Raw genomic sequence first — 27,213 nt, forward strand, 5'->3', positions numbered from 1 at the left:
TATTATGTTAATGAAATGGGGTTTGAACTGCGATGGTGGTGACGTAGGGCACTGGCATGCAGCCTGAACCGCATGATGCAGAAATATCACAGTTTAATCACCGCTTAGTGCAAAAGCAACAGAGTCCCAACACACACACACACGCACACGCACACCGGCAGGAAATGGGACGCGCCCGGCCCGGCGGGCTTCAGTCCTGGTAAAGCATGAAGCCGGAGAAGGTGCTGTACTTCAGTCCTGGTAAAGCATGAAGCCGGAGAAGGTGCTGTACTTCAGTCCTGGTAAAGCATGAAGCCGGAGAAGGTGCTGTACTTCAGTCCTGGTAAAGCATGAAGCCGGAGAAGGTGCTGTACTTCAGTCCTGGTAAAGCATGAAGCCGGAGAAGGTGCTGTACTTCAGTCCTGGTAAAGCATGAAGCCGGAGAAGGTGCTGTACTTCCAGGTGCTCCCGTAGATGGCTCCGCGGTGCAGCCGCAGCCACACCTGGTCGCCCTGGTAGAGCGGCAGGATGGCGTGGTTGCTGGCCGTCTCGTGGTCGGGCGCGCCGTCGTTGGCGTAGGCGGACACCATCACCTCGTCGTTGCGCATCAGGTTGACGTAGAGCGGCACGTTGACGGCCAGCTTGAGGATGTGGAAGTGGAAGACGTACGTGCCGTGGGCGGGGCAGGTGAAGCGGCCCACGTGCGGGTCGTACATGTCGCCCAGGTTGCTGTGCAGCTGGTCGAACACGATGGGCTGGTCCAGGTTGCCCGGGGCGTAGTTGGCGGTGCGCGAGGCCGTGAAGGCCACCCGCATGGCCGCCACGGGCTGGGAGACAGGGTAGAGCTGCATGGGCATCAGGGTGGCGTGGGGGTGCGGCGTGACCGACACCTCCAGGGCCGAGACCGAGGAGGAGTCCCCGTGGCCGGAGTCCACCACGGTGTACATGCCCTCGCGGTCCGGGCTGCTCACCTGGGACGAGTCGCTCCAGCCAGCTGAGGAAGCAAGACAAGAGACGAGATGAGACCTTCGGCGATTCCACGAGGGGACATTCAGTCAAAGGCGGCACAGCAGTTCGTATTCGGGTAAAATAGACAGATACAGTACGGTAAAGAAGCCGCACAAAAAAGAAGCACCGTCAATGGTGAACACAATATACAACACTCTACAGCACAGTACACACCCTCAACCAAGCTTGCATAAAGACAGTTTCCTCGTTACGTAAGGTACTGTATATACTCTGTAGCATATCTGTGTTGGGCGGAAACCTTACATTTTCTTCCGAAAAAGCTAAACTGACGGAGGTCCCAGGACTGAAACATTTGCTAGATTTAAACTTTAACTTTCAGCACTTCACGAGCGTCTAAGTAACAGCTGTTTTAAATGTATGGTGTTACGTACCACTGGAGTTATGTCGCGCTCCGAGTCCTCCACTGCCTCCACCTCGCCTATAACCATGCTGGTAGCCTGCAGGGTCCTGGGAGCAAAACAACCACACACACACACACACGTCACTACCCAGTGTTGATTTCGTGGACATAAAATGTCCTTTAGCTACCTTTTTTCACAGCCAAAACGAAAGAAAAACTAAGCTATCATGACTAAGACTAAATACATGTAATGACAATTTCATCAACAAATACAAACTGGACTAACATGTTCGGGAGGCACTTGTGGAGAAGAGATCTAGTGAACAAGACATCATGGGTGCGCGTGCCGCGCGGGTATCACAAGAGACAGAAAATAGCTGATCTACAAGTTCACGCATTGTGAGCTTGTAGATCGGCTACATTTCGTCATGCAGCTACAGTGCGTACAAATCGGTCATCGACCAAGGGCCAAACATTCCAGATGAAGAAAATATGACCTAAACGGAATTTTAATCACAACCCTATGACTAAAATAAATGATAGTTGGCTGTCAAAAGCAACACCTGTCATCATCACAATCCCAATTCCATTGACAAGTCAGCAGTGAGACACCAGTGGCTATAGGTACCACATGACTTACCCTAGCTCCATACAGGAGAGGGCCAGAGTCCCTGAGATGTGCCTGGTGGATGAAGGCTCCTCCTGGGGAGAGAGGAAGGAAGAACCATACTCTCGTAAGACTAAAAAAAATTAAGATACTCGTCTGAGTGCATGCCTGGAGGACCAACTACTGTAGACCAGTGATTCTCAACGTTATTGGTTTCAAATAATTACGGCATTATTTATCTACGTTTTGTTTTAATATATGGAACCCCAATAGTGTAAAATCCTCAGTGTTCGTTTAACTCGAGAGTGTACAAATGAAACCAAATGGACATTTGTACACTCAAGAGTTACAGACCAGTGTGGGTCCATTTGGACCTCGCGGTGGGATGTTGAGAACCCCCTTTAGTGGAACGTGAATGAAATGGAACAGGAAGCCAAGGAAAGGAAGGGAAGTGACTATTCTATCGGAGAGAGGTGAACAGAAACTCGGAATAGCAGAGGAAAATCTTGAGGATACCTCGATACCAACCAGGAGTGCGAAAGGAGTGAGCCAGTCCCTTGCCACCACCACCACGCGCCATACCTCTCACAGAGCCTCTGGTGTAGTACGTCTGGCCAGCTCGACCCTGGACACCGGCACCTGGTTGGCCAGGAGACAGGAAGAGCTGCACACCATTACCCACTGTGTAATCTGACTGGTACACTGCCAAGGGGGGGGGTGACACGGCACATGTGTTGACAAAAATGCTTAGTTAAAAAGATACACCATCCAAAGCTTCACTAAGCTTCACTCTCCCATGTGTGAAATGAAATAGCACACAATATGGCCTAATAATAATAATAATAATAAAGCCTAATTCGTGCTCCGTCGCGTTGGAAATAACACCTCTTGTCCCCTTATGCCATTTGCGACGCGCGGAATGAAGTATGAATCAGGGTTTAATTGGGCACCATCTAACGTCAGATCTAGTGAACGAATGCCCTATGATTACTGTTGCTAAATCTCGCGAGTGTGTGCTGCTGGGACAGAGAAACATCGATTACAAAGATGTTATTCCCTCTCTTGCCATTTTAGTGTCAGAATGTGTGGCTTGTGAAGAATGGGCCCAATATTTGGGCCCATATATATGACCATGATGCTAAAAAGAATGAGTCAAGCCGTATTCACGTTCACTTCTCTCATTGGAATCAATAGACTCACAGCCTACTTCTGGTCTTCTAAAGAGGCAGCCACCTAGGTCACACAGATACAGGAAGTGAAGCGGAGATGAAGCATCTCGTTTTCTTCTATCGTTTGTCTTCTAGTAGTGCCTGTCGTTATCATTCTTTGTCGGGTGATTAGCATACCCGTCTCTGGTTGGTCTTCCGGCAGCACAAACTCCGGTGGCGTTTGGGTGCTGGCAGTGCTGTATCTGGTCTCACAGAACACGCCGCTGTCCACTTTGTAGCTCAAATCTCCATTCGGGGGCAAAGGAGCATTGACCTTGAAAACCTCAAGTGGAAGGGAAAAGAGTGAATGGCTAAGTAAGCACGTAGTGGCTTCCAACGGTGGTCTGGCTTTTTTCTTCTTTTATTTTAATCGCACCGATTACGATTCACAACCGCAGACTTTGTATTTAATCATGTTATGCAACAGTTAAGATAGCTCTGATCTATTGCACTCTTGGCCATTTTTCTAAGCAAGGCCACCACCAAAAAAATGATTGGATTTTGTTACTTTTAGTAATGTATAAAACCTTGCTTGTGATGGATAATCCAACAGTCAAAGTTCTTGTCAAGGTTATTGTCCCGTTTTAAACCGTGTGTTGATTTTTTTATTCTAATTGAAAACAGACTCCAGAGAAAAGACTGATTTGGACAAAATGCAAATGTTCACCCCTTCTTAACGCCGACAGAACAGTCAGCAGGAAAACCAGTTAACATAATACTCCAACTACAATTAAAAACTTTTTTTACCAGCTGCAAGCTGGTCAATAAGAGCTTGCTATATATCCAACCGGGTAGTAGACACTGGAGATCATTTTCTGCTGCCTGCACGAGTGGTGTGCGCATGCGTGAAATTGGAACGATACAGAGAAGAAATTGGAACGATACAGAGAAGAAATTGGAACGAATAATGCAGCTGGTAATTAATTGATTTAATCAATTTGGGCTTGTTTTTTTAAAACAGTCATGCCAGACCACCAGTATATGCGACTAGTCTAGCACTAGAAACATGCTTTGGTGTCACTTACTGAGTGAATGTTCTGAAAGGGAGTAGAGGTCAGACTTCTTCTTGTGGGAGGTGTAGAGAAGCCCTGACTCTGAGGAGGGGTGCTACAAGGGACCACTCCGTTACAGGGGGACTGTTTCCCAGATTCAGATACAGGGGTCTGGGGATACAGAAGATGTTTTTAACAGCAGGGAAGTCATTTTATAAACAAGCATTGGTTCCCCAACGTATTAGCTCAAGAAATCTGATGTCTCCCAGGGGCACCACTAGTGCCCACCTACCTCTCATCTAAGGAGTCCTTGGACTAAAAAGCGTTGAAGACCCCTGCTCTAAAGGAGTTTCCGGCCGATGGGTGAGAACGGTTTTTCCGATTTGCTAATGGAGGACCATTTAAAAATGTGCATGCACAGGGGGTGAAGGGCTGCCAATGTTGTTTTTCTCGACCAGGCCAGCTCTAAATTGACTGGCCCACAGCCCGGGTGGCCCAATTGAGAATATGCCTCTGCCTGTGGTTTGTGCTGATGTTATCTGCAATGTTACCTGTGGTTTGCGCTGGGGTCATAACTATGCTTATTGCTTACTAGAGTCTTTCTTCTTCTGCATCAGGCAGACAGGATGACTGCGTTAGGCAGTGTATGTTCTTGTACTTAATAAATGTGATACTCTCTCTCTATTCTGCTTCAGGGAGGAAGATTGTAAGCCTACAGGGTGAATACATTAACTGTACTTCGAACACCCCGTTTAGTAAGTTAAACTGCTGGGAGACCCAGCAGTTGGCACCTGACACCTGCGGGATAAAAAAAAGAAAAGAAAAGAAGGTATCCATATATTGTCAGTTGGATGAAAACCTCATGTCCAAAACTGATACATTTCAGGATTAAAAATAAAAACATACCTTTGTAATTGTTTGGATACAAAGTAATGATCTAATGCAATCACCCGTGCCATTGTTTTCAGTGTTTTGACCTTTTCAGAAGAGCCACTATGATATGTCCAGGATGTAAACAAAGCTACATGTGGGAGGCAGAGATTGTTCACACGGAGAGAATGTTTTGTTTTGCCTGTGCCATTTTTATGCCATAGTTATTCAACCCTGAAGCACTTTGTGATTTGCAAAATGTTTAACCCATTCTGACCGGGCACCCATTTTGGTGTTAGCATCATGTTATGCTTTATCTATTGAAAAATAGCAGATCTACAAGCTCATAGCGCGCCACCGAGTGGCGCGCTACGAGCTTGTAGGTCTGCTATTTTTGAAAAATCGAAGAACGACTGACATTTTTTAGAATCTGATCTCAGGTCAGAATGGGTTCATCAGACCAGTGTGTGTCCGGTGGAAACCTCGTATGAATCTGATCTCAGGTCAGAATGGGTTAAGTGAGTTATAAGTCAAATGTATTAAAACCACATTCGCTCAGTGTCTCAAGCTGGCAGATTCGCCATTTGATGCTTTTGTGTGAAGCTGTACTATAGTCTATGATCAAGTATAATAATGGATCAATATATGTTTTTTTTACCCGAGGTCGGCTCTTCTCCTCCAGGCCGACAGAGATGGTGGACTCCCTGCGGTACAGAGGAGGCGTGGAAAACGCAGGCTCGGAAAACGCAGGCTCAGCATCAGGCAACTGCAGCGCCCCCTAGAGGGATACAATTACCATGCATTACTCCACATGAAACTGATGCATTGATGATACATTCATCCGATGCAGCACAGACCTCTAAAAACCATTACATAATCGCAATTATTCGGCATAATAGTGTCCATGTTCACACACACACACACACACACACACGCATATACTGTGTGTGTGTAATATATATATACATATATATATATATATATATATATATATATATATATATGGGGTGGAAAATAAAAATTATTCTTAATAAAATGATCGATGATTTGTGAATTAATCTATTTTAAAAAAAAATTGATTGCCCACCCAACTTCGACCAATCAGTGTCGGTCAGTAAAAAACAGAGATGCGCCAGGGTGAGTGGTTATGAGCAGCGATTCACAGCGGTGAGTGACATGTTGTAGTTTTCCAATTTTTGAAAACTACACCGCGGTGATAAGCCATCGCCTCAAACATGTATGAATAGGCCTTAAGGGGGCAATAATGCATAATAGTCAGGTACCTAGCGATTTCCACCCCCCAAAACATATCATTTTAATGTCATTTTGGTTACATGAAAATGGTCAATGCCAAATTGTATTTCTCCAAATGCAATTGATCAACTAAAATGTCATGTTGGAGACAGCCGTGATGACAGCGTGAGAGTCATTACATCGGGGAGGTCGTCTATGGTGAGGTCAAGGTCACAGGTCACCGGGGGCGGCTCTCCATTGGTCAGGCTGGCATTTTGATCCACGAGACTGGCGGCCCGTGGCGTGGACTAAAACAGGCGGAGAAATGCATATAATAACCATGATACCATGTAGGCATTTAATCCAGAGCGACTTACATTGAGCAAGTACAAAACATGGCAATACATCATATACATAAAAATTGTTATCATGAATCATACGTAAGCCAACAGTGGAATAACTAAACTACGCATGTATACTATATAGTGCTATGTCTACATACAAATGCCATCTATCCAAGTTACATAAGGTGAGCCTTTGCATAAGCCTGTAAGGTTGTCGGGGCTAGGGCAAGTGCTACAGCAAGTGGCCAAGATGGAGTCTGAAGAGGTGGGTTTTCAGACTACGGCGGAAGATTGGGAGCGAGTCTGCAGTTCTGATTGTAATGGGAAGTGCATTCCATAGTTTTGGAGACAGAAGGGAGAAGAGTTTGGGACATGTGGAGCTCAGTCCCTGCGTTTTTAGTGATGATACTTCCAATTTCCCTGCGTTGGCTGATCTGAGCGCGCGGGAGGGTTTATAGGGTTCGATCAGACTTGCAAGATATGGGGGTGCCATACCTTTGGTTGCTTTGAAGTGCGCATGCTGGTAGTATAGGTCATGACAGTAATCCTGGTCTTTTAAATTCCCGACCGAATGAACTGGATGCACGTAGAAAAGATAAGCAGATCTTACATGCATTACTGTGGGAAGGATATCAACTGGACTTAGTGGACTCATCGATTCTTCATCGATGATCATCGATTCCCTCCGAGCTGTTCAGTGGTGGAAAACAGAAAAACAACACAAACATGTTACTCTACAGTCTACACAACATACGCCAGAAGCGTTAACCACGCATGTGGCTATATCAGTGATTTGGCTGCAACCCCCAGCTCAACATATTTTTAGTTAAAAATGTTTGCTTTTAAACAATATAGATCCATCTATCCATACACCCATCCATCGATATCCACATATTCAAATAATTGCACATATTGTCACAAGAAAGTGACACGCCAAATGAATAGCCAAATTATAAAAGAATGTTTCTCGAGCTAAAATGGCACAGATTTTTACATTGAATTATTATCATTACAGACTAATGAATGAACCCTTGGAAAAAGAATACAAAATAAAAATCACAGCATAATGTGAAGTGAGAGTGGTGGCTTTGGGGGGTTGTAATGACCCCTCCTTCCTGGCCTGTGTTTCTGTGTGTGTGTGTGTGTGTGTGTGTGGCTGCGCAACAGTGACACATACACATAGCGGACATATACACAAGTTGTCCTTTACTGGGTCAAGATCAGAGGGAATACACACCTTTAGTCCAAAAGTAAAATTGGACATGGCCTACCCTAACACACTGGACTCCTAGGCCCACTAGTGCTTTGTTTGTCCTTTGCTTGTATGATCAGTCTCTTGGTACTGTAATCCCTTCACCATGGCAAATAAAGGCTGTATAAAAAGAGGATTCCCGTACAAGCATTGCAGTGGAATACAACTCGACTAAATCAAAGTTTGTGTGCAGTGAGGTACCATTTGGAGAGGGCGATTCGGATGCCCGTCGACCCTGTCTGGGATGGTTTGTAGGAGACCCATCGCCATCCAGAAGAGACTCCTGGATGAGATAATACAGTACTGTACGTTCAACCTGAAAACCGTACCCGTCTTATCGAACAATATCAAGCAAATAAAACAACATTAAATTGGTATGGAACTCTTTCACGGCGTACCTGCATAAAACTGAAGGAGCCGGTTCGTATCCTTGTCATGAGGTCCTCAAGTTGCTGTTTCCTCTGGATGGGGTCTTTGGGCAAGGCAGATGGAGAGTTGAACACCTCCACAGGGGGGCCTATGTGCATTGTCTGTCAGCAATGGAATCAGAGGATTATTATATTGAACAGCGAGTTCAAACATCACCCGTTGATGTGGAGGACGATGGTTCTCTACTCACAGTTTTGGCATTATGTTCTCCTTTAGCCTTCTTCGTACTTCTCTGTAGGAAAGTGAGGATATAAATTATTTAAACAGTTCAAGGCCAAGACCTCGTGACCCAGATATTCTTACCCGACACTTATGCCTTTCACTGTCCCCCACTTTCATCAAGTCTTTGTCAACAGTCAAAGTTGTCAGCTGCAGTTACAACAAATAATAATAGCAGGATGGATCCATTTGTTCATGCTGCCATACCTATCCGAGAACAAGCAACATTTCTTGGCAGGCCTAAATGCATAGAGTTGCTACCACATAATTGGCAGAGTAGAAATGCATGTCATCTTGCAGTTAGACTGTGTAGTATTGTAAAAGACCAATCTGATAAAGTATGTCAAATTCAATTCGATGTGCCCGACACAAAACAAAATCAGGCTGCGTTTAGATGGCGGCGCAACAGTGATTGAAAACGCTGTAGTGTGCATGCTACAGTTAGGTGCCAACCATAATGTCTCAAATCCTGCACTCTAATTTGGAATATATGGAATGCATGTGCTAATAAAAAGTATTTATGCTCAAATTATCCTACAGTATATAGTATACTCGTCACCTTATTAAACTAATTGCCTAAGTCATTTTTTCAAGGTTTTCAGGAAACACAAAAAACTGTGCCAAATGTAGAATATATTATATTTCTTAATTATTTAAATCCCAAACAATATGAAAAAATATGACTATTGACATACAAATAAAGGTGTATGTCAATCATGTAACATGTAAGGATAAAATGACTTAGGCCAATATCTGAACATATCTATTTTAACTTAGGCAATTATAAACGTTATTTAGGCCAAATTACTTCTGCAGTAAGTGACTTAGGCAAAATGTTTTATTCCAATTATTTTTAATAGACCATGGTTTAGGGTCAGCCACAGTGTTTAAAATAATATCAGAGCACAAAGACATTTGACACTGAAGGGGAGTGAATAGGAGTGAATGGGAGTGAATTTGGAGTGAATGGGACTGAATGGGAGGTACTGTTACTATGGGACTGATACTATGGGACTGAATGGGAGTGAATGGGAGTGATTGGGACTGAATGGGAGGTACTGTTACTATTGGACTGATACTATGGGAGTGAACGGGACTGAATGGGAGTGACAGTCCCATAGTAACAGTACCTCCCATTCACTCTCCCATTCCTCCCATTCAGTCCCATTCACTCACATTCAGTCCCATTCACTCCCTTTCACTCTGAATGGGAGTGAATGGGAGTGACAGTCCCATAGTAACAGTACCTCCCATTCACTCCGATTCAGTCCCATTCACTTTTATTCACTCCCATTCAGTCACATAGTAACAGTACACCCCATTTACTCCCATCGTATCAGTCCCATAGTAACAGTACCTCCCATTCAGTCCCATTCCCTCCCATTCAGTCCCATAGTAACAATACCTCCCATTCAGTCCCATTCCCTCCCATTCAGTCCCATAGTATCAGTCCCATAGTAACAATATCTCCCATTCACTCCCATGCACTCCCATAGTATCAGTCCCATAGTAACAGTACCTCCCATTCAGTCCCATTCAGTCCCATAGTATCAGTAACTCCCATTCACTCCCATAGTAACAGTACCTCCCATTCAGTCCCATTCACTCCCATAGTATCAGTAACTCCCATTCATTCCCATGGTATCAGTCCCATAGTAACAGTACCTCCCATGCACTCCCATGCACTCCCATAGTATCAGTCCCATAACTAAAAAACATTGCATGGATGCACCTGGGACGTATCCTCAGTGATGTATCCTGAGTACAACAGGGTTTCGGGTCTCTCAACATCATACCCCTCACTCAGGTGACCCAGCCGGGGTTGATCAAGTCCCGACTTACGTCCCAGTAGCTACCCTCAATCAGTCCCACTAGGGAAAAATCAGGGGCACACAATCCGTTGGAACTATTCCAGAACTACTCTGCCAGGGCTGGGAGGTACACTTCTGGCACATGGAGGGACTAGGCTCTGTGGGTTGTCTCCTGGCCGGGCCCCTCCTACAGTACGTCTCACCAGGTCCACTCCTGCTCTCACCAGGAGTAGAGCGAGGACCTGTGCGTTGCACCAGAGTCCCAGCACCAGACAGTTCATTCAGGAGTGGTGGGCAATGGTTCTGCAGGGTCATGGTGCTGCGGTTCCGCTTGCTGCTTGCATGGCCCTCCCAAAGGCCTCACCGAGGGTTGTTGGGCTTCATCCTCACGGAGGACACAGGCTGCAGGGGCGCTAACCCATACTGCTCACCCGGGTGCCGTCTACATTCCGGCTGTCACCCGTCTCTCCGGTGTCACCAGACTATACCTGGTTGTCACATAGTCTATTGGTATGAGTCACTATAAATAGAAGAACTATAACTAAAAAACATCGCATGGATGCACCTGGGATGTATCCTCAGTGATGTATCCTGAGGTCAACAGGGTTTCGGGTCTCTCAACATCATACCCCTCACTTAGGCGACCCAGCCGGGAGTGATAAAGTCCCGACTTGCGTTCCAGTAGCTACCCTCAATCAGTCCCACTAGGGAAAAACCAGTCCGTTGGAACTACTCCAGAACTACTCTGCCAAGGCTGGGAGGTACACTTCTGGCACATGGAGGGACTAGGCTCTGTGGGTTGTCTCCTGGCCGGTAACAGTACCTCCCTTTCACTCCCATTCACACCCATAGTATCAGTCCCATAGTAACAGTACCTCCCATTCACTCCAATGCACTCCCATAGTATCAGTCCCATAGTAACAGTACCTCCCTTTCACTCCCATTCAGTCCCATTCACTCCCATAGTATCAGTCCCATAGTAACAGTACCTCCCATTCACTCCCATGCACTCTCATAGTATCAGTCCCAATGTCCCATAGTAACAGTACCTCCCTTTCAGTCCCATTCAGTCCCATGCACTCCCATAGTATCAGTCCCATACTAACAGTACCTCCCTTTCACTCCCATTCAGTCCCATGCACTCCCATAGTATCAGTCCCATAGTAACAGTACCTCCCTTTCACTCCCATTCTATCAGTCCCATAGTAACAGTACCTCCCATTCAGTCCCATTTTGAAAGGTGTGTTAAAATGGCCTAAGTCAGATTTTATTATGACTTAGGCAAAATAATTTGGCCTAAGTCTCCCTCTTGACATAGGCCATTGTTTTAATAGGGTGTAACAGGAAGGCCTTTTACATTAGGACTTGGGCGAGTTTACCAGAGGTGGCCAGCATCACCAGGTTGTGATTTAGGCAAAAAAAAAAAATTGGCAAAAAATGACTTAGGCAATTAGTTTAATAAGGTGACGCGGAAGTATTGAGGGACCGGTCGAAATTTAAATGGGAAGAAATCTATGTGCCCTGATATACAACTGTAGGTGGCTAGGTGACTCCAGATAGACCAGTCATGCATGTGTACAACCACTTCCGTTCTTTATTCTATCACAGCTGGTCGTTTGCGCAAATGTAAATTGCATTTGCGACGTGAATTGACTTTTGTTAAGGTTTCCCCATCTAAACGGACTGATGCGTTTTCTCTTTTCTCCCCTAAGGCTTTTCAACTCACCTGTTTGGCATTGTGTTTCTTAATGGCGACAGGCATTTTGGGGATGAAGGTGGCCGCTCCTCTCCACGGCTTGGGGCCATAGCATAGAGGAGAGGCTAACCCGTCTGCAAACTCCAATTCCCAGGAGTCGGGTGGTTCCCGCTCCTTGATGGCCTCAAACTCCTCCTTCCAGTTCTGAGGAGGAGTGGTTTCCGCGTCCCTCAGGTAGAGTCTGTTAAGAAACTGCCATATCACCCATAGAGCACGTCATCAGTGCAATCTACAATACAGCAACACATGGAAATGGATTCTTGTTCTCACCTCCTTTTTAGAAATGTCTTTTGGTTTGGATATATCTGGTAATTTGAAATCTGAAATTGAAAAGCATAAGAACAAGCAATATACAGTATACAATATACAACATCAAAATGAGAAAATAAACATTTTTACCGCTAGCATTTCCCCACCTTAAAGTTACAATCCGTAAGCTGTATGTCCTCCCCAAGGACAAAGGCAATTGCAATTCTAACACCCGGTACTGAACCCAGTCTCCTGCATTGGGAAAGCAAACCCAAACAAATAGTGCTCAGCCTGGCTTGGCCAGGGGAGATACTGGGCTTGTGTACTAAACTTGTCAACCACTAGGGTCATCATTTCTAGAATGGAAGAGTAGGGAGAGACTGCAGATTTATTAAACTTTATTGAAAATGCTCTAGCATACGGTTATATGAAATTGAATACAAAATTAAGTCGCAGATTGTAGCTTTAAGGGAAAGGTTAAACTGTCCAAAAACTGACCTATACAGCTGGCATCTTTTCATAAACAAGATGCATATAATCTGTTACTAAATGCACGCAAGCAATCCTATAAACTAATATACTCCACTGGCAACGGTAGTACCGCACAACAATAAGCATTTATTCTGCTAGACATTTATTAAATAAATAAGCGTTTATTCCTACTAGTGAGGCTGGTGGAGGAGTTCAGGAACCCCTCTGTGGTCTTGCTTGGCGGAGGAGGAGGAAGGCAACGGAAGTACTTGCAATCCAACAGCATGTCGAGCTCTTGCTTCATGAGTTTAACTGCAAACACGAATGCAAGTCAACTACACCACACCACCATGCCAAGTCAAACTTTAAAGAGTGAGTAATTGATCGGGAAAAAATAATAATTTTGGAGGTGATCTACAGAAAACATTCATCCTCACATGTGGAGCCAGCCACCGGCTTGTCTTTTCCCTCCAGGAGGTCCAAGTAGGCCAATGCAGACTGCTCCATCTGCTCCTGCAAACTAACAAGACAGAACAGATGTCACCAAAACACTGCAGAATTAAAACTGAGACGGAATATCATGGCAGCATGTACGCTGCTCTCCTGGCAGACAGAGAAAAGAGGATGACAGAGTCAGAGGCATACTAAGCATTTAAAGTATGAGGTATAAAGTACAGCAGCCTTGTCTTCATAAAACCGAAAGATCGGGTATTGGGTAAGACTGACGTTATGTATCTTTCAGGACCCTTCACTGCTTCGTCTCAACCATTACTCTGGTCTCAGCCACCGCGGTGGATATATTGACATTCCGTTTTTTTTTTTTTTTATGTTGCCACTACTGTTGGAGCAGCCATAAACTACACAGGTTCATCCTGATGTTCTGGGCATTTTTGTAATGTTAGTGTTAGTAAAAGATTAATGTTTGAGGCAGACTAGCATCAGTCACTCTACAGTTCACTGTAGTAGAAGAGGTGCGGGTTTACCCCACAGCTATGTTAGTCTATAGGTTCTATGCATGCAAAATAACTCTTCCTACTTCCAGGCCCCTTACCTCCTTAAAAAATGTTACTGATGATACTAATTAAGGCTCTGTTCCATTTAATGCATTTTCAATTTAAACAACCCCCATTACTCTCAGAGTTACACACCCGCACAAGGCCATCCACTCACAGACACTTTGAGACCCTGAGTGGAGCAGAGGTGTTTCCAGTGAGCCAACATAGACAATAGCACCCCTGACTGTTTGACCAGAATGGAACCGAGCCTTCATTAGTATCATCGCCGGTAACACCTAGAAGTAGGGAAAGGGCCCAAGTTCTTTCCAAACAGGCGTGTGTGCATGGAGCCTGTCGGCCAGCCCTACCTCAGGCTGTCATCTCTCTTGCCGCCCAGCAGGGCGGCGAGCTGGGTGAGGCTGTGCAGCTGCGGGGCAGGGATGTGAGGGGCCTGGTTCTCTCCGCTCAGCAGGTCCCGCCTGACGTGCTCCTCCTGCAGGCAGTGCAGGAGGTGCTGGATCTGGAGCACGCTGCAGAATCGCCTCCGCTCCACCTCCATCTTGGCCACTTGCTCCTTCTTCGTGGCCTTCTTCTGGTCCCTCAGCAGCTGCAACACAGGGGGACAACGGTTGATGGACCACTGCAAGAACTCCGCTCTGGGATACCAAGAAAACTATGCCTGGGGGTTTAACTTAAGCTTAAAGGATAGATAATACTTTTGCCAAAGCTTACAGCACACCATGAGCACGCATTTCCTTGGCCTATGGCAGCATTCTGTCATTTGTGATGTTTATTCCTCACATGACTGCGTCTCACAGTAAGTAGCCTTGCCGAGCCATGGAGGCCCATAGGGCAGGAGCCTATATCCTGTTTCTGTAGCTTGAGCATAAGACAGCTTGATGTACAAGTACACCCCCTGGACATGACGCTAGTATGTCACAGGGACTTACCCCCAATCCATCCTTTGATGCGGAGTGTCAAGCAGGGAGGCACTGGGTCCCAGTCTTTGGTATGACCCGGCCGGGGATTGAACCTCGACCTCCCAGTCTCAGGGCGGACACTCTAACCACAAGGCCAGTGAGCTGGTCTCACAGTACCTCTCAAAGTTATATCTATGCATCCATCTACCCATGTGAATTTTCACATCAACGTCTAGATATCACACACCAATGAAGGCTGGACGGCCTGAAAACATTGTGTGGATTGGAATACTATGGACTATTAAATTAAGACTATTGACAGACTATTAGAACAACGTGTGCAGAGTGGTCAGAACACTATGTATGACTGGCGAGGCTATGTAGGAATCAAGCAGTCTAAATTAGTTTTAATGAATGCAGATTTGATGTAAAAAGTACTTTGATGAAAGACAGTTGCAATATTGTTTGGCACGAATGGGTAGCCATTAGAATTGCTATTTGTGCTTTATCATTAATGCAACATGGCTTTGTGAACTCTAAACAAAGATAGCTAGGCAACAGTGTGCTACACAGCAAGCAGCACATCGATCAAAATGTGGTGGGCTGTCAATACAATGACGAATTTAAAAGCTCTTTTGTCTTGTGACCTTCACTCGACGATGTGAAATGACTTGGAATCAACCAAGTGGACACAGTGGGTAACTCGCAACTCATCAAGCCTGCCAGCATTGCTGCTGCACACGCCCTGTCTCAACCAGAGAGGACATGGATGACAGGGCAAAACAATTAAGGAAGAGATTATCATTCAAATAAACATGCTCCGAAAATGCATGCGGCCCACCCATCTGACCACTTACGGGAACCCATTTTGAGGTTTTTACCTTTCAAGACGGGTACCGCTTTTGGGGTTCTTGTTGCCATGTACAGTACCGTTATATAGCGGGATATATTTTTGTAATAAATATTTGAAGTTTCTCATAAAGTTTCTTAGGTCAGGATTTAGGTGTTTATTTTATTTTATTTTTATTTATTTTTAGAATCGGGCTCAGTCCTAAATGGGTTAACACGGCAGCCTTAAGCGGTCCGAGGGGTGGGGGCGCCAACGCTTTGGAGATTTTCCCTGAGTCGGCCCTGATCCAGAAAAGGTTGAGAATCACTGATCTAAGCAAGGGGTAGTGAAGTGGGTTTGTGTCCAAAAATGCAAAATAAATAAATCCTCAGTCAAAATGGGGCCCTTACGCTCTGCGTCAAATCAGTCAGGGACTTGTGCAGGTCTTGCGCAAACGCCAGGTTATGGATCACCTCGTCGTACTTCTCCACAGCACCCTGGGGAGAAAACACAGGCGAGCCGCATGGAGAAGGTGAAAACCTGATGCACCAAAGATAAAGTCACCAATGATGCATGCATGTATTGTACAGCAGTGGTTTTCAACCCATTTCATATCCAATTCACCTTATTTATTTCGGTATTTGAGCCACGGACCACCATTTGATGAGATGTAGCCTCTCAGACCTAAAGACTAAGGATTTTGTCCACAATTCCATGCTGCACTGATGTGGCATCATAGGAGAGACATTCTCTAATTGTGTAGACTTCTTGTAATTTAAGTAATGCAGATGTTTAACAATAATGTAACTATTGAGTGTAAAAATGAAACTAGTCCATTTGGTTTCATTTTACACTCAAGAGTTGAAGATCTATAAGGGTCAATTTGGTTACCAATTCAGCTGGGGACCACCTGAAACCTCCTCAAGGACCACTGGTTGAAAACCACCGACATATAGTCGGTTTACAGTATGTAAACCTCCTCAGCATTAGGGCTGTCGCAATTATGAAATTGTACGTGATGAGAAATTGTCACACAAATAATAGTTGTTTTTGGGCACTACACTTTGGAACATATGAATACAAACGAACAACGTTTGTTTGCCTCCAAGACAGACAATTGCACAGGACAGATATGACAAATGAATAACTACGAATAACTAAGTAAATGACGATTACGCTGAATAATTGTGATCATGTCAAATAGGTCCCAAACGATGTTGTGATAACTGACACATACCATCTGATCCTTGTTTAAAGCCTCGCCCTGGTTCAGCCTCTTCGTGTAGTCTTCCAGTTTAAGCTGTGGACAGAAAACAAAATCCATCGCCCGTCCGGCATGACATCTGTGTGCACTCTGTATCAGTGGTCCTGTCGTTTTCAGCTCACACGACCACACAATTACCCTATTGGCCTGAATATAAGACTTTTATTCCCTAAAAAACGGGGTCGTATTATAAATCGGGGACTAGACTATTTGACATTCAATTTTCTTTTTCTACAAATGAGTCATGAAAAATGGGGGTCGTCTTATAATCAGAGTCTTATATTCGGGACAATACGGTAATACATTCCTCCAAATCCCTGACTCACACACCCACCCACCCACACACACACACACACACACACACACACACACACGCAGAACAGTATAGAGTAGACTCATGTTCCCTGTTCCCGGCATACACTTGATTATTATTGAGTGGAAAATCTTCAGAGGAAACGGGCATCTCTCACAAACAGGTTATATTCTGAATATCAATGCATGTTTCTCTCAATTACTTGCACATGCTGCAATCCCCAACAACAAGGTTTTGACACATGTATGCATCTTTCAAACCCATCATTGCACTCTGTGAGAAATCCTACCTTTTTTTTCTCCAAGTTGCGGACCTTGTGTTTGAGGCAGATTAGGCCGTCCTCTATGTAGCTATCATAGCCGTGGTAGGTGGTGGTGGTGGCTGAAGCATCCAGAGTGAGCTGGAGAGCACTTAGCCCACCGGGTGAGCCCATCTTCGGGCTACTCTGCAGTTTCTTCCCCTCCTCGGAGAGCTCTGGTGGGGGTGAGACATCCAGGACAGGGGAAGGAGACAGCTGCACCATGATGTTGAGTTCCTTTCTGGAAGGGACGCGTTCACATCATCATGTGTGTCAAAACATCAAAGTGACTCGTGAGCCACAGCATTCTATGTCATGACAAAATGTAATGCAACAGAGAAAGGTGCTGCCGATTCCATCGCCAAACCAAGCAAGTGCTTCAATAGCGCTGCTGGACTCACCCAACTTGGGCCGTGGCCAACCGCGTGACACTGCATTTATATCAAGCCACTGAACAGCAGAGCTCCTCTTGATGAATCACGGAAACCAACCAAACAGGCACAGAAAGCGCTAGTTCACAATAGCATGAGCAAACAAAACGCAAGATGCCATTTGGTCGGGGGACAAGTTAACCACCCGCAGCCAGACTAGATTGTTCTGCTTTAATGCATCTGTGCGCATTTATTTACGTGGTTCGTCTTGTGCGTAAATCTGACTTTATTCTAACAATTGGCTTGTGTCGATTTGATTTGCAACATTTAGTTACCATGAGTCGGAGTAACCAATCAAAGCTTTGCCCCCCCCGTACCCCCGAGTCCCAAACAAGTCAATCACGAAATCTTAAACATCATCTTACTCGGTGCACGCACGAAACAAAAAAAATAACAGCACATAATCACAAGATAACCGAAGCACATGCGCGTGGGGGAACAGCTGTGACTCAATAATACTTTGTATGTGCAGCAGGACGTTTCGTTATGATGTTGTTGTGTGATAAACGCCACAGACAGCACCAAGGAAAACAGCTGACTAACCTCGTGTCTTTGCGTTGCGTTCAAACGGGTTGCTGCTGCGAAAAATGCTCACAGGACCCGACTGACTGACCCCTTTCCTTCCAAGCTGACCTATTAAATGGTGATGTTTTTTAATACTACCGAGGCCAGCCCGGTCCTGCCAACATACCTTTATATAGCGTCTATACAGCCACAAACACGCTCCGCCCTGACGTCATCTGGGTTCGCCGGGCACCTGTCACGGTGCGCATGCACATCATTTGGGTCAGTAATGGCACTCAAGTCCTGGCAGTGGTTCTCAGTTCTAAAACTTTTTCATGTCACAAGTTACAACTAAGGACCCCCCAAATTGTTAGCCTATTATATGTATTTGTATATTGGTTTTTTTGTACGAGGGACCCCCAGAAGAGATGATTTGTGTATAAATATGAATAAATAAATGAATAAATACATAAATAAAGTCCTAAATTATGCAAGCCTCAAGGTATTATCCAAAAATGTAAAAAGATAAATAAAAAATGGTGAGCTTGTATAATCAGCTATTTCGAATAGCCGGATAAAGTAGTTAAAATGATGGTGATGCTGTATTAACACATTTAGCTGGGGACCCTTGTAACCCATTTAAGGACCCCTGGTCCCTGCAGGGGCCCCCTGGACCCCACTTTGAGAACCACTGCAGTGAAGTAGACCTACTGGTTCTCAAATAAATGTTATGTTAAGGACCCCCAAATGAACGTGAATTTGACCGAGGGCAGACCACGATTTAAAAAGTGCTAGGGACCCCATACAACATTTATTTTCAAAAATGTTCACAACTGATACTAAGAATAGCCTATATTTCCAAAGTGCAGTGCATACTGCATATAGTCCTTATATTTCCCTCACTTGAATCAAAAGAGCATTACCCTTACATTTGATTACATATAGTTTATATGAAGGTGTGCATCAAATCTCAAATGCCTAATCTCTAGTCTTAAAATGATTTAGACACTGGCTTGAAGGCTTCTTAATTATTATTAATATATTTTATATATTAGAACGTGACTTAAAAACGTAGAAATGCAGATCATGATAAATCATGGGTCTACCTCCAAACAGCAAAAGACTGATACATGACAAATTACATTTATTGAACAATTACAAATTACAGGAGTGTATAAAAATACAAACTTTGTTCCTAGAAATAAACAATAGTGTATCTCTGGAAAAGACAAAACAAAAACAAAATCAGCTCATGGAACCATCATAAACTGGACAACTAAGACCGACATCTTTTGTAGAGATAAATAAAAGTGCAAATCTACAACAAATAAAGGGCAATCTACCAAAGAAAATTGAGACAAGATTAACACAATCTACGTCTTTGTTGGAACCCTTGTTCAGAAATCGTTTGAAACAAAACGGCAACATCATAATAAACAACAATTAGTAATACTCTTTTGGACAACACTTAACTTATACTGCTTGTCACTTTCTGACAGAACTCTGCAGTGCCACCTTCTGGTGGGGAATAATAAAGGAATAAAATAAAATTGCACAGAGCTTGTTTAGTAGTTTTCTGGTTATTGTACATTGAATATTCATTCAGTGATGACTAATGTATTTTAGCACACACAACCTTGAAATGCAGTGAGAGACATATACTGAAACATATCAAAACTGCTCAAAAAATAAATATTAATTATGTACGTACGTACGGGAACCAGACATTTTGCACGTTCTAGAATGCTAGAACCAATAAGGTCATGTCATGGTACAAATGGTACATCCATCCTGTGACTATAACACATGACCTAACTTAGTTTTTGTACTTTCATTATTTATATAAAAAAATATATTTCCAGGCGGTACATCACTTCCATAGACATAAAATAGCATTTTGTCAAAGAAAACATGCAATTCCCATGCAAAAATACCTCCACCGTTTAGTTGTTAAACTTATGAGTTCTGCAAACAGACACAGAACCGGAGTTGACATTCCTTTTGAAGGCCTCAGTCAGAAGAAAAATAACTAAAGCATGTTACAATTATCATCTATGAAAGGACAGACCTGTGCAGGCTTTTTGGTTGTAGGAGGAAAGGTAAGGCTTCTCATGACATCATTTGAGTATAAATAGCTACCAAGCCTTTTCCAATATAACTAAAAAGCCTTTAAGAAGAGTGGAGGAAAAAACAATACAAGGTGTCTCCACTACGGTATGCCCATTGCTACATACACCTTCTGAGGATTCATTAGTTTTAGCTTATATAATGGTCTATGTGAGTCAACAGCTGCATCATTCTAGAGTCTAGACCAGTGCTTAAAGTCAGCAATATCCCTGAATCGTTGTTTGTGCTTCCTATGTGCACTGTGGTATATTTATTCTTTTTTTTTTTTACAGTGATTCAAAGTGTTTTATCTATCTCGTCTCATCATTTTTCTTTCAAAACGGGGTCATGATCGCAAAAGACCTCGCGGAAACTTTTACATCTAACTAAGTTGGTGGCCATTGCGCCTTTAAAATAATCACAGTAGCTGTGTGAGACGCAACCACCTGACCACTCCCAAAAAATGTACAGTAGCCATGGATTGTCAAACAAAAACAAAAATGTAGAAATTAACTACCTCATACCATACAACATAGTACGGTGAAAGATTAGAAGAAGGAAAAAAAAGGAAGGCCGTTTTCATTGTGCAGCTCTACGTTATGGCTCTATCCCAGCTGTAAAGGGTCATTCATTATGAGAGGTCTCCTAGTTTACATGCAGCATTTTAGACAAAGTATCTACAAAATGTATAGAATCTCGGAGCACAGTGACAAGAACAAGGCCGAGGATAGTGCTCACTGCACTGTAGCCCGGATGACAAGTAACGCAGATAAATAACAAAACAAAGTAACACTCATCTCTTCAAAGGGATGGGATGGGGGGGTAGTATACCCCAACATGATGACAGAGAAAAAGGACTTCCAGCAGCGTGTTGTTGAGGAGAGGGTAATCCGGGGTGAGGCTGGGGAGTGTTGTGCCATTAAATAGCTGTCCGTTAAAGTGCCATGTTTTATAGTGAATTGTCAGTATGTCCGTCCACACATGGAAGACAATACAAAACCCCGTAGAGTCAACACCATTCCTCTCGGCCAGGCTTCTCTTCTTGTGCTTCCATATCGCTTGCTTTCTCCTGCTGCTGAACGTCTTCTGGAATTACCTCAGGGGACTCGGAGCCACTCAGCACTAGTGGAGGGCTTGTCGGGGTCCCTCCATTGGCCTGCCGGTCATCCCCCTTCTTCTCCTCCTGTCCTTGCTGTTGCTTCCTCTGACAGCAGGGTTTGTACAGGTGGGGGTCAATGATGACCTCTCCGTAGCGTCCCTTGTAGATGATCCCACAGCACACCTTCTGTCTGGAAAACAGCAAAGCAGGACACGTGGTGTGTATGCATGCGGCAAACACCATGCAGAGTTTGGAAAATGTATTAAATGATGAATTTAAATGAATAATTTGGGGCCTGTTTGCAAGTAGAAAGGTAGAAAATTAAAGAGTTACAGCAGCTCTCATGGACACGTCAATAAAAACAGACGTACACGTACTGTAGTGCAATATCTGATCTTTAGAATATACGAGTAGAACACGCATAATGATGTATCAATTCAATTCAGTAAAGATGTCATATTACTAACAAAATTAACACACAATTTGTTCAAATGCGTCCCCAAATTGTGAACATTTAAAGTGAGCAATACATCTCCTCGTACAGAATGGAAATTGGGAGTGCTAGTAGGCCTGCTTGCCAGTTGCCATGTGAAACACTTCTTACTACGCAGTGTTTAGTGATTGCAGTCTGCTGGTGCTTGACCATTGGTCTGAGCCCGGTTACATACCTCTTCCAGTAGGAGAGGTCCAGGAAGGAGAAGGCCGGGGAGTGGTCCATGCCGGGCGGGAGCTCGCTGTCCGAACCCTCATCGGACTGGTAGCTGTAGGTGAGTGACTGTGCAGGGGAGGCACTTGAGGTGGTGCTGTGGGCGTACGAGTCTGCGGAAGTGACATGGTCACAATAACAATTACTGACCACCGTGGCGATCGCCATCACTGACCAAACAACCACCAGGAGGCCACTAGTTAAGCCCACACTAGCTGTAAGAGCAATTTGAGCCACCATATTGTTTGCCATGATTCCTGTCAATTTGCCAATCTATGTTGCCATGGTTACAGGGAGGGAGGGTATTTAACCCTGGCCCTAATTAGTCTCAGGTGTTGCCAGTGGCAGAGGTAAACCAGTTTTTGACTGTGTTCATGAGGGCTGATGATCTGTAGCCAATCCTGTGCGTTTGATGGTTTATATTATGTTTATTTTGTATGACAAAGTATAGAACTTTAAGCAGCTAATAAATATAGTTTAATTTCTACTCAACGGACATTTTTGGACATCAGTTATTTGATCACACGTCTGAACTTCCTCGGCAACCAGTATCACCCAAGTATAGGGTCTTGGGCGTTACACTAGCATTGTTTTCCGACTGGCTCACTTAGTGCTGGTGCATATTTTTTTAACCCAGCCTCATGGCAGCACATTATGTACAGACCTGCATATGATGCTAATGTCTGTCCAATAATAAAATGTACACACACACATATATAAAATGTTTCAAAAATATTTAGGATAGATTTGCGCGATTGTAAAGACGAAACGGAAGTGCTTACTCATGATAGAGCTTCCGTTGCTCCAGACTGTATGACAGAAGCATTTGAAAATTGCGAGACTAGTGTCCTACTGATGCGGCTTTAGGTGCACGGTAAAAATAATACAACGAAAAGATGAACAAGCCTGCAGAACTCATCCTTCTCATAATCTTATGTTCACCAACAGTGTTATCGGTGTACTGTGTGCCCGCTAGTGCTGCACAATTTTTTGAGGAAAAAGTCTGCGATCTAGATTCAGGCACCTATGAGATCTCATTTCTAAATTTGAGAAAGAATCACGCAGCACTATAATTGGTTGTCCAATTCATTTTCGCGACAAGAGAGACTTTAAGAGTCAAAGCACTTTGATGTTGTCCGTTTAAAGCCACAGTAGTTTGTTCCAGCCAGGTGCCACATTTTGAAAGTAGTAATGTTCAACTACAGACTAAAGACAATAAATATTTATGAAAAAAATGAGAATCGTGATCTAAGTTACTTAGATCACTTACTGCTCCTCGTCAGTCCTTTCTGCACCCGACTCTTCTTCTTCTTGATCTTTGTCTTCAGGCTTGAACGGCCCTTTGCATCCACCACCTTGGAGAACAATGCAGGAAAACAAGGTTGGGATCTGGAACCGGATCCAACAAACATTGAGGAATGGGAATCGGTTCTTATCACACTGTCAGAGCTGGTATTGGACTTCAAATCTGCTAAACAACACACACACACACACACACACACACACACACACACACACACACACACACACACACACACACACACACACACACACACACACACACACACACACACACACACACACACGTATTGTGCTACTTGTTGTTTTCCTATGTTGTGTTGAAAAAAGAAAAATATGTGGTTCTATATACATTGAAATTTCACAACTGTTCAATCGCAATTCAGAGCCTCAATAAAAATACATTGGAAAAACAATCAACACTGATGTTTGGTTTCATTTTACACTGGTGTCCGGGTAGCTCAGTCGGTAGAGCTCTCCCCTTTGGACCACAGGTTCGATCCCGGGCACCGCCAACTCAGCGTATGAGCAGCACGGCTTGGGTGCGGCAAGTAGTGGGAGCTGATGACACACACACACACACACACACACACACACACACACACACACACATACACAAAGTGAAAGGCTTCCTTACATGATTCCAGTTCTTCTTGGATCCCGCAGGAAGTTTTTTCCATCTCTTGACCAGGAGCACACAGGCGTTACAGATCTCCCCACATCGCACCTCAGCCAGCCTACAGCGACAGCGGAGGGACAAGCAATAGAAAGGATTAATCACGTGACATGTTGTGATGGCACAAAAGTGACCATAACATGCCACAAACATTTTCTCAGGAGAATAGTCAGCAACTTTGTCAGCAAAGGTTAACTTCTCACAGACCAGCAAGGGTACTTTTGCCTCGATTATTTATGATTAATTAACCATTATGAAAAATAAGAATAGCAAAAATAGCTCAGAATGCATCGAGTTGTGAGCTTGTAGATCGGCTATTTTCCTCATTTGTTTGTACACCAACGTATAATACAGGGTCAAGTGGTTAATCAGACTAATTGATTTAGTAGATTATTAAAATCTATTCATTTCCGTGTCGATTCCTTCATAAGGTTAAAATAAAGATTCCTATCTTGATAATTTGATTACCCTACATGAGCAAAATTGAGTCAAATCAATTCTCAATATAGGTGTTGATATATTTTCAGTTAATTGTCCAGCCCCATTCATTGTGTTTGACTGATGAACTGTGTGTGTGTGTGTGTGTGTGTGTGTGTGTGTGTGTGTGTGTGTGTGTGTTTATTAATAGCATTAGCTTCATCCCAGGGTATGTTTTAATTTGACCACCCTCCATTTCACACAGATTCATTGCTACCGACATAGCAATGAATCTTGGCAACCAAGCTGAAGCCAGTTTCAGGGGGTAAACTAGAGTAAGGAGGAGACTGACACCTACTTTTTATAGTCTGTGAAGTGAAGAGTTATGCGAGAATAAAAGAGATTTAGAGCCGAGTCAGAGTGATGACTGATTAACTGGACCCGACTGATGTTTGTTCCATAATTGCTCCAACAGCCAATGGGAAAGGAAACCTAAATAAATAAATAAAAACTGAGCCTAATAAAAAGAAAGAAAAAAACATTACTGCTCCCATATCAGGCTGGAGAGCATGACAGAGCTCACGGACATAGTTTATTTATTTATTTGACAGGGACAAAGCTCATTTTCACCTCAATGTAAATGGGCCAGAATTAGCTGAAGCTAAATTTAATCTGTAGTCCCTGGGCAGGCTCTTAAAAAATGAATGATAAAAGGAAGACCATGCGTTGATGCCATGTGTGCATATGTGCAAGCACCCAACACTATGTCCATACAAAAACACAGTACTGTACAGAGAAAAGAAAGACAGTGTGTAGAGTGCCAGCACACAACACCATGTGTTGATGCCATGTTTGCATATGTGCAAGCACACCCAACACTATTTAGCATTTTTCATTTTTTTTTATTTCTTTCTGACTTTTTGCTTTCAATTCCATTTTAGTTTTAATTTAACAGATCTGCAACTCTGCCATTTTCACTATTTTTAAAGAAATAATATTGGATAAGGAAAGGATTAAGGAAACTTCACCTATAATTTTCGCCTCACCAGGCTTTCCACCTCGGAGGAAAGCCTGGTCTCTGTTCCAAAAGTGCCGTATGATCCGGTCGGGAGCCGACTTCAAAACAATACTACAACATGACGTAGCGATATCATCCGCTCCCGACCGGTTCATGAACCTGAAATGGAATGGTGCGGTGCCCAGGCTAATAATTTGCTAGTGTTAGTTAGTTGTGTTCCACTAGTTTTCATTATTTGAGTGCAAGGTCCAGTGACAGTCAATGTCTCACCCAAAGCAGCTGCTGAAGTCCCTCTCATAGCGGTTGCTGTCAGTAAAGCGGGAGCTGGAAGACTTGGCCTTGCAGATGCAGCAGCCTTCTGCGCTGCGGTACATCTTTGGCTTGTGGAAGCCAAACATCTGCAACATACATGACATGGAGGAGATAAATTTGTTTAACACATAAGACCTGCTTGAACCTCTTCTACAAGCTCAGAGCGCCGTGCAAGAGCTTGTAGGAAAAAATATATTTTTTTTTAAAAACGTGTACAAATCTTTGAATATATATTATTTCACAGCAAACGTTTTTAACTTCTCCCGGAGGGTTCTTGGAATAACATTTTCAGATTGCGGTCGGCGGCCAATTACATACAATTTTGGGGGTCCTTCACATTAACACCTGAGGGCCCGGGCCTATTTAAACCATTAATAAAATGTGCCTATCGTCAGCAAGCGCCTCTAGGCTGTAGAGCGATGCGATCAGTTTTCATAGCACTAATTTGACGGAGATCATCAATCTCCGTCTCGGGCACATGACCGTGCACTTGAACTCGACAGTGATTTACGTCATGGGCCCCGATGGTGTTAAATAGTTTGAGAAACACTGATGTAGAAACATAGGTTTTTCAGAAAACTGTCATGATTTAGAAGACATTGTATAGAATCTGGTCTCAGGTCTCAATGGCTTAATATAAAATTGCAAAGTAGACACAGTTCCTTAAAACGTCATTATGCACAGATATTAAAGGGATATTTCATTTATTAAAAAAAAAAACAATGTCGGGTCATTTTATCGTCTACTCAGGCTTTTGGGAGCACACTGGCCTGGACAGCTTTTAAGTTGCTCGGTTCAGTATTTAGATATTTGAAATGGACTTTATCAGACACGCTCAATTCCTGTATAAACACATTGTAACTCACATGGCCTCGCGACGCAACTCGGCGATGTGAGCTTGTAGAGCAGCTATTTTCACTATTTTAATGAAAAAGAAATAAGAAAAAAGGTTTTGGAATTTGGACATACAAGGTGTCCACTTTCCACCCAACACCAACGAAAAGCAGATGACAATAAATTAAACATCACATCTGCAGACATATAGGCAAAACATCCATCCATCTACCTAGTACCTACACATTTCTAATGTTTTAACTTTTCTTCTGTTGTTCAGTCCAACTGGCTTTTACATGATCGTTCATTACATCACTTGCGTCATGTGCTAGTTGCCAGCCCCCCTAGCTATCTGCCTGCCTGCCTGCTGGGGCCAGTGAGCAGTGTTGCCTGGTCTGCTTTT

The 27,213-nt window shown here is 43.8% G+C and overlaps 2 protein-coding genes across 2 annotated transcripts; both read right to left on the bottom strand.

Moving 5' to 3' along the window:
- Positions 1–357: 357 nt before the first annotated feature.
- caprin2 (caprin family member 2) lies at positions 358–17,633 on the bottom strand (the record flags this gene model as incomplete). Its single annotated transcript, XM_080757027.1, has 19 exons — positions 358–973; positions 1,380–1,455; positions 1,989–2,050; positions 2,472–2,657; positions 3,302–3,446; positions 4,189–4,326; positions 5,684–5,803; positions 6,459–6,566; positions 7,213–7,292; positions 8,056–8,137; positions 8,253–8,384; positions 12,040–12,250; positions 12,558–12,570; positions 12,982–13,101; positions 13,227–13,309; positions 14,153–14,391; positions 15,944–16,030; positions 16,771–16,833; positions 17,400–17,633. The coding sequence occupies 19 exons, from the start codon at positions 17,631–17,633 to the stop codon at positions 396–398; spliced, it is 2,757 nt and encodes a 918-aa protein (XP_080613153.1). The 3' UTR covers positions 358–395.
- A 3,825-nt stretch (positions 17,634–21,458) lies between these two features.
- On the bottom strand, positions 21,459–26,062 carry LOC308310647 (SIN3-HDAC complex-associated factor-like; the record flags this gene model as incomplete). The annotated part of the gene is made up of 5 exons (XM_080757028.1): positions 21,459–21,738; positions 22,217–22,367; positions 23,525–23,609; positions 24,191–24,290; positions 25,935–26,062. The coding sequence occupies 5 exons, from the start codon at positions 26,060–26,062 to the stop codon at positions 21,459–21,461; spliced, it is 744 nt and encodes a 247-aa protein (XP_080613154.1).
- Positions 26,063–27,213: the final 1,151 nt, after the last annotated feature.

Source organism: Protomyctophum bolini (genome assembly GCF_963924005.1).
Source record: "Protomyctophum bolini genome assembly, chromosome: 23".
Lineage (NCBI taxonomy): Eukaryota > Metazoa > Chordata > Actinopteri > Myctophiformes > Myctophidae > Protomyctophum > Protomyctophum bolini.